We start from the raw sequence: 11,234 nt of genomic DNA on the forward strand, positions 1-11,234 counted from the left end.
TGACCCTGGTGCCAGCAGTAGTAGCCGCCTTCTCTAATGTTACCTTTGCAGGGACTGCAGATGTTTCCATTGTCCCCATGGTAGCAGCAGCCCTCTTTGCTGCTGCAGGAGCAGCTGCACTGGTACCACCACTGTAGTGGTTTGCAGTAGGTCCTTGAACAGAGCAGAAGGAGGCAGCTCATACTTTATTATATTTAGCATTAATTTTTCCAATGATTTTCTTGATTCTCGAGTTTCACTTTTTATTTTCAAAACCTGAGAAACAATTATCGCTCTTAAGATGTTGGTGGTGTTTTACATCAAAATTTGTGTTTCTCTTAAGAATGAAGTTGACAATAGTTATCTTTAGGTTATTAATCTGTATTTAACTATATAATGTATAGCTTTGTTGTTCTTGCAGAAATTAATCTCTTCCTAATGTGTGGAACAGGTACTGTATTTTCTCACATACCACACATACCCAAATAAAGCAAACACCTTTGGAGTAGGGGGAGGCAGAATGAAGGTAAAAGATTTTTCCATAGTAGCTACATAAAGCAGGGATAGAGCCCAATCTTCAGTTCATCCATCCGTTCTTTCCTGTTCAGGCAGTTTTAATCCTTTCCCAGCTGAACTGTCTCCTGCTCTTAGCTACTCAGCCAAAAACTATAACTGTAGCTGCTGCTGAAGACTGGACTCCATGGGTGCATCTAAGGTTTTGAAAAAAAGCCAAACATTGTCTGCAGAATTGTGAAATGGGAGAAGAGAGACCAGAAGTAGCTGAGTAGAGTAGAGGCAGCAACATTGCCAAGGAAAGGATAGCTTAATTAAGGACCTTTTGCATGGTCCTTTATCAAGACCATTTAAAAGGAGACAGGGTTGTTAGTATCTGTGGAATAAAGAGCAATTGACAGGAATCAAGTAGATCAGGGGTTGCAAAATTGTGATACACATACCTCTGGGGGTATGCAAGACATATCTGGGGAGTAAGTGGGAGAAATTGTGTAATGGTGGATTTAATTTTCATTATAATAATAATTGGCCTTTATAGGGTTAAAATATAAAATATGTTGGTAGGGGTACATGGGCAGCTGGCAAATCTGGAAAGGGGGTACATCATGAGGAAAAGTCTGGGAACCTCCGAGTTAGATTATAATAAACCCAGAAGTCAATTGACTCTCTCAGCACTGCCTGAATAGAAATGCCACTGCTGTACTTGGTCAGATGGTTATAAACTTTAGGTGGAGCACAGTTCAAAGCTAACTCCAACCACCCCACTACATCTCCCCCTGGGTCTACATCTGTTGGACTGCACCTCTTCCTTCATATATCTGCCAGCTTACAGCATCTCCATGCTTCCATTTTGAGCAGAAAATCAGCTTTACCACTTAAGTCACACACCCCAATTTTGAAAAGTTAATTTTTGGGAAAAAGATGAGTGTAGAATCGGCCTCTTGAAGGTTCAAATCAATATGAGTAAATATAGTACATCAGAACCAAATTTGCATCTTATTAAGGTGAAGTCTTAATCTTCAAGGAAAGTATAAGTAAATCTCTTTGGCGGTTTAGGAGTTTAATGTAGTTGAAAATAACTATTAGAATACTTTTTAGTCTTTACCTTGTCTAGCTAGCAGATGACTAGGATGTAAGACTTGAGATTTTAGTTTCTGTATCTTCAGACAAAATCTTAAACTATTTTTATTAAAACAGAATAAAATTAAACCCAGTAATATATTTTATCATAACTATTTTTGAAAAGGAAGCTGACAATGTCTAAAGTAATAAAACTAAACTCATCTTGGGAGGAGAAACACTGAGGCATAAGAACTGAACCTATGTGATATCTGGTTCTATCGTACGCTGCCCACCTTCATAAATATCATCTATCCAGTCCACTTTGTTAGCTTCCTTTATGTGTCTGTTTAGTCTACTGTTCTTTGCTTCAGATTCCTGTGTATTTGTTCAGGTTCACTGGAAGTTGCTCTACTTTCGCAGCTCTGGGGGGAGCAAAGCTGCTTTGGCAAACCCTGGGAAAGTCTGCTGATTTTTTTTTTTTTCTTTCTAATGCAAGCATACCTCTTCTTTCTAAGGAATCTTTGCCAGTTTCATCAAACTAGGAAGCTACCTCCTTGTGAATTAAAACTGGTTTTTGGCAGGGATTTGAAGGACCAGGGAAAAGGAGGTTGCAGTGGAGTCATGAACTGTGGAGGTGAACACAATGGATTGTTGCATGTGATTTGGAGTTTTGAGAGTCTGGGGAGTGTGTACAGATGGATTACAGTGAACTAGTAGGATCATGGAATAAAGAGTATGAACAGGAGAGGGAGAACGGGAGGTGTGGAGCATGCACCTGTTTTTAAAAAAATACCTCTCCCCCCCCCCCCCCTCCCATTCTTATGCAATAAACAGATGATTCCTATGCTGTAAACAGGCATTGCATTTCTTGTAGGAGGAAGTCTTTTGTCCTGGGATCCCAGATTCAAGCAAGTCCATTATCCTGCTTTAAGTACCTGTGAAGTATTTGAGATGTGCTAACAGAGGTGTAGGTTGTAGCCCTGTTTGTCTAAGGACGTAGGCAGACACAGCTCTTTGAGTAAATCCAGTTTCTTTTATTAGACCAACTCAAATAGCTGGAAAACGTCTTCTTATCAAGCTGAAATGCAAAACTCTAGAACTCTTGTTTCAGAGATGATACCTTTTATTAGACCAACTAAGAAATGGCAGAAAAGTATCCCTTTCTGCAAGCTTTCAGGTGCAAACACCCTTCCTCAGGCTCAAGGAAAATTAAAATGGTAAAAAGTCCCCATAGGCAGAAAATAAACTTAATTTTTGCACAGAGGAAGCTGAAGGTGGAAGTCTAATCCTCTGGGTCCATGAGAGTGTCTTTGTGAGTTGCTCTTTGATGTGCAGATAAGACAGGATTCCTTCCCTGGTGGTGTCAGATGGCAGAAAGGCACACAGGTATAGAAATCTTTCTTGTTGTTCAGCAATTAAGTTTAAATCCAAACTTTTTCATTCAGCTTTATGCCTCTGTAAATTAATTGTGGGTCATTCAAGTTAATGGCTGTGCTACTCCTGGTTTCATCCTGGTTAAACCCCCAGATAATCAGACCACATCAAATGTGACGTTTGTTTACAGCCTACAGTAAGTAACATGTAACTGATTTCTTAGGGGTTTTTTTTTCTCATAATATAGTAACTAAAAATCTAGACAACCATCATCTAAAGGAACAGTGGTATTAGTTAAGAAGCTTCATGTTTATGGGCAGATAGTTTGCACTGGGAAGTTGCATTTTCTGGTGACAGGGCGGGAATGTAGTTTTCTGTTAGTCAGTTGTTCAGTTAAATAGTATAAAAAAGGTTGGATTTTAATGTTGCTTGAATTAGGAAATGTCTGTGCATTTAAGTTTTGGAAAAAGGCATCTGAGTAACATTCAGTGTAAGTGTGTTATCTGTGAGACTTCTTGATATATATTTATAAACTTAGTTCTTGATTAATGAAGACTTATCTGGGACCATGTTTTAACTAAATCTGTCAAAGCATATAGTTTTGTGTAAAATACCTGCAGATTATTTCTGCAGAATTAAATGTATGAAGAATTTTCCTTTTCCTGTAGTATAAAAAGTTTGTTTTTTAGAAGGTAGAAAAATATTAAATATTCATAAGCCATATGTTGGATAAAGTAATTGAAATATCAGTATTAGATAACTTGGCTAACTTAAGTGCAACATAACATTTTTGTTAGTTTCTCAATATCAGTGAGCTAGTACTAGGTATTTTTAGTACTTTATCCTAATTTCCAGATATTTTGACTCGGGTGTGCTGATACGAAAATGTTGACTTACATTCATTTTATTCAATATTATTCATTGTCAAATATCTACATTTTGAAGAATTACTAGTAATTTGAAATGTGTTAAGTTTTCAGGCATCCCAAATAATACTCAATAAAGTGAGGGGTAAATATCTCATTTTTAGGATATGATTGCTTAGCACTTTATTGGACTCTTTCAAGATTACTTACTTTTGGCTCCAAAATAACTTGACTTTTTTATTTTATTTTTTATTTTTTTGGAAATCTAGTCCCTTCTCCCTGTGTGACTTCTGGTTCCATTTTTCACAAGCCCAATTTCAAAAGCAGACAGACAAAATCTTAGTTAAAATAACATTTTTAGTTGTTATACATTTTTTTTTTTTATCTTCCTTCTTACAAGGTTCTCATTGTGGCTTCTCATAAACTCTGAAAATAGTAACATTTGAAAATTCTATTGACAGGCTTTTCCATTCATTAATGAATTTGAAGAAGGTGATAGTTGACTCTGCCCATATTCTTATCCTAAAGGACAAAGATACTTATAACTACAATCCATCAACTCCGTTCCTTAAGATGGTGAGTTGTTCTTTTTCCTTATTTTTTAAAAGTGGAAGAAATTCTTTCCTTTTTTTTTTTTTTTTTTTAGGCAGTGTGTGAATGGTGTGGGGAAACTCAGTTTGAAGTGATTTCTGCTCTAAAAAGTGACTGAAAAGATCATCCCCTTCCTTCTAACAGTACAATTAATGGCTATATTTATTTATATCTATAGCTATTGATAGTGGCAACAGATAATTTTTACTACTTTTTGCAGTTAACCATGCAGAACCAACACAGCTAAAAAGTAAGTGAACGGTTCTTATTTCACTTTGTGGATCAACAGAATTGTTTACTAAAATCAAGTTATCTATATCTCTAGCTTATACAATTTTTTCGATAATATAGAGGTTGTGCTAGCATAACTGTGGGCCTAATCTAACCTGAAGATCATTATTAGCTATGGTAACAATATAGCAGGAAAAGAGAGAGACCATACTAAATATCTGAGCTCAGGAAGGATTTGGAAGACTAAGATATATATCTAATATTTATAGATCTGTGTATGCATCTTTATTTATAAACTGAGATAATTTGACCCAGTAATCAACAGAGGAAAAATAAACATAGAATTTCCACTGGCCATTTTTGGAGGTTTCTTAAAAAGAGGGAGACAGTGAAAGGAATAAACACAAATAAGCCAAAATGAGTTTCTGTCTTGTTAAACATACGATACTTTTCTATATTTTAAAAACCCTTATGTTAGAAATGTTCTTGAATGCCTGGTTAAACACTCAAAAGCTAGGAAAGAATGCATGTAAAGTTGTATGCAGCTTAGCTCTGTGCCTTTGTGTATAAGTGTGTGAGTTAATCATTTACCTTTGTGCATGTGTTTGTGTAGCTATGTAGTTGGATTTGGTATATTGAAGTGTTTCTGCAACCTTAGATCAGTGCATCAGTAACACTTTGAAATACTCTGCACTTATGTTTGCTTCCACAATGTTATTGTCATAATGGTCCTATATATCTTCAGCTTCAGAGAAGCTGCAGCACAGTCCTCTGATTTTCCAGCATGCTTTGCTCCCAACCCCTACCATGGGTCCATGGAGACAGTGTGTCACTCAGGCTACACTGTGCTGTTCCAGCCAAGCAGGGAACCCCTTCACACTCCCACCTTGTGCTGCAAAGGCAGCCTGAGTTGGCCAGTCAGGGCAGCTCTGTGCACTGCTGTCATCTATTATGTGGATGACTTAGATGTGTGCACAGGAGCACCCCTGGCTGCACAGGGGCTCAGCATTTGAACTTCTGTTCAAGGGTCTCCGAGTACATTTTTCTACCAGAACCCTGCCCCAGGAGAATTCTCCTAGATAATCTGAACATATGTATGTAGCCCTTGTGATGGGATAAGAAGTCAAGGGTGGAGGAAAGTGAAACATGGAAAGAAACAGGAATTATATCAAAAAGTGAGGAAAAAGATTGATAGTAGAGGAGGAGTCATCAATTCTGATAGATCCAGGTCCTGGAAAGGCATTTTAGGATACAGAAAGCTTGAGGATACTGCCACAAGTGATCCCATAATGATTGGCAAGAGGAAACTCAGCATGTACAGTACTTCCTCTTTCAGATAAGTTATTTTCATGGACTGTTTTAAAAAACAGGAAAACATGATGCTTCTTAGTGAATGAATCCACAAAGTATTGGTACTTTGCTTTTATTATTCAGAGTATTTAATATGTAGAGTATGGCCGTTCTGGGGTAATATGGATCACAAGAGCATAATAAAACTGTTAGTAGAGGAAAGCTTAATGCACACCTGCATTAAGAGTTTTTGGAGACAAGGCAATAAATGCGTTTTTAAGTCTGTGAAACACATTTTAATTGTTCCTGGTTTATACTAGTCTTCTCAGTAACCAAGACCATGCTTTTGAAAAACTGTTTATCTTGCATGTTTTGAAGGTTTACCTCTAAATCAGGAATATCAAGCTCAAATTGGTCCCTGTTTTGCAGGTGCCTGCAGGCCACACCCATATATCTTTACCAAAATCTGTTGTTTGTTCAGCTCTGTTTATAATTTGATTAATTGGTTTTTGCACATCGATACCAGTCTTCAGCATATATCAGTTTTAAAATTTGTTCACATATACATATTTGTTACAGTTAGGCCTCCAAATGTGTGAAAAAATGGATTTATTTTCATAAAGTATTTGCTACAGGCTTTATAAGGAAAAGTAAGAGAACATAAAATGTATTCAAATCAAAAGAAGTCTTTTACATGCACTATAATATCTCACAAACTGCCAATACTGTTCTCAGATGCATGGCACTTCTTTGCTGCAAGGCCACTTACAGGAAAAGGTTCAAGTGTTTGTCACTGAATCTTGAGCGTAGTTTTGGTTTGTTGATCCTCATTGTTCAGAAATTCTGTTCGCACAGATCCTGTTCCTTAACTGTCCCCCAGCAAAAATCTTTGGAGAAACAGCTATTCCTGGAGAAATGAGAGAGCTAGCTCTCACTGCTCCGTCACTTGACAGTGCTTGTGTGAAGATCCATTTTTGCTTTTCCAACTGCTCTAATTCACTCAGTTTGTCTTCACTCAACTTCCTGGTAAATTTGTCATACTTGACGCCAGGGTATGACTCATGTCTCTTAGCATTGTGTTCCTTGGAAACAGCCACTGCTTGCTTACAATCAAATACACAGGCTTTTCATTCACTCTTAAGAAGCATGAAAGCTTCCATTTCTTTTGAAAAACATTTATCTACTTTTTGCTTCACAGACATGCTATCTGGCTTACAGGTAACAGAAATATATGAGATACAACACTTACTTATTTTGCAACAGATTAATGATGTTACAAACATGCACATGTGTTCTGTAAAAAATTAACATCACTGTTGTGTTTGGAAACTCTTTATTCCAACTGCTGTTTTTTACAGTGTTTCCTTACACTTACAGTTTTTACTCTTGTTCATGACCTTTACTTGTATACAACAACCTGCTGCCACTTAAGTGTCACACTTGGCTAGTTCTTGAAATATTCACGTTACAACACTCTTCCTTCCAGAAAAAATTTGGTTATATTATTGTGAACTCTCTAGTGTTTCCCTTCCTAGCTACATTTGCAACGGATAGAGAAAAGTTGGGGATAGGAAAGAGTAGGGAGGGCTAACAGAGACAAACCAGGCTCATCAGGAGGCACTAACACAAAAAGGTAGGAGGAGGAAACTGAGAAGAGAGAGAGAAAGATGAAGAAAAAGATCAGGCACATTCTGGGGTGATCAAAGTCACTCTGAGAAGGCTATTGTTGCATTTCCAGTAATGAAGAAGAACGAGCCTCCATCTATTCTTCTTCCATGTTAGGCTTGTAGAGTGTGTGGAGAATCCCAAAAAGAAATGTCAGGAAAAGATGACTGGTTAGGTGACCCACATCTTCAGGCTCTATCCAGCTCATGGGCCATATGTTTCACACTCCTGATCCAAATAATTTTTGTCTCTGCTGTTGTGCTGCTGGAGTAGAGTAGTTCATAGTGAATTCAGATGAATAAAAACACTATAGCCTGGTAATTGGATGGATAAGTACTGTATTTTCTCACATAAAACGTGCACCTTTTCTGCAAAAATCAGCTGCTGGAAATTGGGGTGTGTGTTTTAAGCAAGGAAATATGGTAATAGCTTCTGCAGTTCAGGCTGCTCCTCTTGAATTAGGTAGGTCAGCCCTTCCCTGACTCTTTAGGTGCTGATGACTAGGATTGGGCCTGCAGTTAACTTGGCAGGTGTTTTTGGCTGCCCACCCAGCTAAGCTTAAGAAGAGAAGAATCAGACATTTTGGCTTAGCCATCGGCACATATAACATCTTGCAGCCAGGGGTTAACGGAGCCGCCACAATATTTTCTTACCCCACTATTGCAGTTACCTGTATTTTCACAGGAAAAGAACTGGTACTTGTCAACATATTCAAGGAAAGATCTTTTTTCTTTTGTCCACCTTTCAAATGCAAGGTGTTTGTCTAATTTAGAAGGGTGTTGTATGTGAAACAATATAGTATATGGTTTTTTGTTTCCTCTGTCAAATCTATGTGGTTGCGTTTTATATATATATATATAAAATGCATAATATAACCAGATAGATTTTTTTCTTCAGTTTTCTGGTCCAGCAGGTACAAGATTTGAATAAATGATTTTCTAGCAAGGGGTGAGCGGAGGAGGGGACTGATATATTTCTATATTTAAACCATCTAGTGCATGTGCATGTGTGTGCTTGAGTGTGTGTGGCAGACTAGATTTCTATCTATTTAGTGATGTTGACATTGCATTTTTATAAATGTTTTGTCCAAAACCAACATGTATGATTTAATTTGGTCAAAAACAAAATAAAATATTTTCTTTCTGTAGGATGATGTTCAGTCCTCACAAGATTCTCTGCCACGCAAGACTGTTATAAAGTTGGGTACACAGCCCAAGTAAGTAAATATTTTACTTTAACATTTGAAGTTTTGAATGTGGCATTAGTTTCTTTACTGTGTTTATTTTTGTAATTTATTTCACTCCATATTAAATCTGCCAATTGTAGAAGTATTTTTACTTTTCAATGCTATAGTTAAGGCCTGTTCTTCATTCACGTTAACGTGTCAAGATGAGGCACTCAAAACATTTGAGAAACAAATGTTTTTGTTTGTCACAGTAATTCAAGTACGAGCCTGATAACTATACTCATTGTACACATTTATAAACCTTACCAACTTGTATACAAGAAAATAATAAGAAATACTGTATATGTCCTGATAGCTGAACCAGTACAGTATTGTGATGAACATCATAGTTTTAGAATGTCCTAAAAAGTTCTACCTAAATGCTTGATTTGTTATCTTTAAAAATACATTAAGATGAAGTGCAAAGCAGAAGTTTCCCTCGGACCATATCTTTTCGTTCCATTAAGATTGTAAAATGAGGGAGAGAGAGAGGATGTGTGCACACTCTTATTTGTGCGGGGTGGTGGTTGCTATGGTTGCTATCAGTATTGCGCCTGGAGTCCCATTTGGATGCATGCTATGAAGACGCTTAAGAACCACCTTCTCCAAATTAGTTACAATTTAAAACTGACTGTAGTTAGGATTTTTGGCTATGCTAGCAGCATTCTTCAGGTGTTAAGTAGTACATGCATAACCAGTCTAAGATGCTTAATTAATTAAGGTTTGCATTCTTTAGAGAAATCCCTTGGAAGAGACATGCTATGTGTTCCATTTCCAGAGCCTGCTAATAATTTAAGAATATCCAGCTAAGTAATACTCCGCCAGGGTGCTGTCGCACCTTGTGATGTCTTGAGATCCTTTCGAGTGCATTGTGTGGTGCTACACAAGCTTAGTATTGTTAAGTGTGCAAACATGTTTCACAAGACAAACCCAGAGATTTCAGATCAGTAGTGTTAAAAACATCCTGACCTGTTGTGATCTTTCTGAGGTCCTTGCAACATAAAAATTGGTCTATTAATTTCTTCTTGTTTTGGTTGTGAAAAAATAAAAGGTGGCACTCTCCAAGGGGTTCCTTCTAAAAAAAACAAAAAAACCCTGCTAAGAACCACTTGTCTAGGCAGAAAAGCCTAGTCAAAGAATCACTTGCTAACATTTTCCAAGTCCTATTCATTCTGAAAGAGAGCCCTCAAAATTCAGTGATATTTTTCCAAAAGTTGTGAAAGAAGCCATAAAACTCAACTTGTGACAATTAATGCCTAGCTCTAGATGAAGTTATTTTTATCGCCATGATTTAGTCAAAAGTTACATAAGTGCAGCTTTAACTGCCTTTGAAAGTTCAGATTTTTTTTTACTGCTCTGTATTTATGGTTTAGTGTTTTGAAGGGTTATTCTTTCAGTTGTGCATCCCAAATCTCAGAGCTCTGTTTGTTGGCTTATGTGGCTAGCCAAGTTCCCCACATTCTGGGGAACTGTGGACCATCAGGTGTCTTTAAGTTTCTTCTTGGCTTGGCTAAGTTCCAAAATTGACTGTGGCCAGTTAGTGTGTAATGTAATTGACTGTGTAATTTAAAACTGGCACAGCAAGAGGGGGTTATAGCCAAACCAAGTGGGTGTGGAACGAGGATGAAATGGACAATAATATGGATTTGAAAATAGCAGAGTAATGCTGCTACCACCACCTTATTTTGTCTCCTCTCTCCCTCTTTGCTCTATGCTCTGGGCAAAATGCAGCCTGCGGGCCAGATGTGCCCCGCCAGGCCATCTATTTGGCCCACAGGGCCCCTAAAACATTTAGAAAATTAATGTTTATCTGCCCCTGGTCTGTCATTCAGCCCTCTGGCTTGCCAAAACTCAGTAAGTGGCCCCCTCCCAAAATAACTGCCTGTCCCTCCTCTAGCTTTGCCCTCATTTACTGATCAATTACAGCTGCCCTCAGGCTTCTACCTCCAGCTGGGTCTCAGTCCTCTGCAGGCTCAGCACCTCCTTACAGGTGTTCATATACTATATTATGTTCTCATAATGAACAACCATTTATACAGATTGGCTTTTTTTTTGTTTACCAATTTTTTTCTCATTTAAGATTTGGAGAGACACTGTCAGCTTGAAGTCTAGACATCTCCCTAGAACGAAATAAAAATAATTTCTAGGGGTGCACTGATAGAGATTTTTTGGGGCTGATACTAATAGCCAATATTTAAGGAGGGATATCGGCCGATACCAATCTGATTTCTGAAATAGCTGCTTCCAGCTGGTAAGTCAGGTGTGGTGAAAGGGGAAGGGGCATGGAGGGGGCAGATCAACACCCCCTGTGATGAGGGAGGGGGTGGGGGGGAGGCAGATCCCACTGCTGCTTGCACCCTGGGAGGACATAGGGGTGCAGTGTGTGCCCCCTGCATCTGTGAAGAGTGGGGTGGGGTGGGCTGCAGTTGGGGCTGCGT

The 11,234-nt window shown here is 38.1% G+C and overlaps 1 protein-coding gene across 1 annotated transcript in view; it reads left to right on the top strand.

The window, feature by feature from the left end:
- MAN2A1 (mannosidase alpha class 2A member 1) overlaps positions 1–11,234 on the top strand; it is a 229,426-nt gene that overhangs the window by 116,723 nt on the left and 101,469 nt on the right. Inside the window, exons 12-13 of the mRNA XM_025203529.1 lie at positions 4,256–4,370; positions 8,720–8,787. Of these exons, the coding sequence (XP_025059314.1) occupies positions 4,256–4,370; positions 8,720–8,787 (183 nt within the window). The remainder of the gene's footprint in view (positions 1–4,255; positions 4,371–8,719; positions 8,788–11,234) is intronic.

This window comes from Alligator sinensis, unplaced genomic scaffold (genome assembly GCF_000455745.1).
Source record: "Alligator sinensis unplaced genomic scaffold, ASM45574v1 scaffold30_1, whole genome shotgun sequence".
Lineage (NCBI taxonomy): Eukaryota > Metazoa > Chordata > Crocodylia > Alligatoridae > Alligator > Alligator sinensis.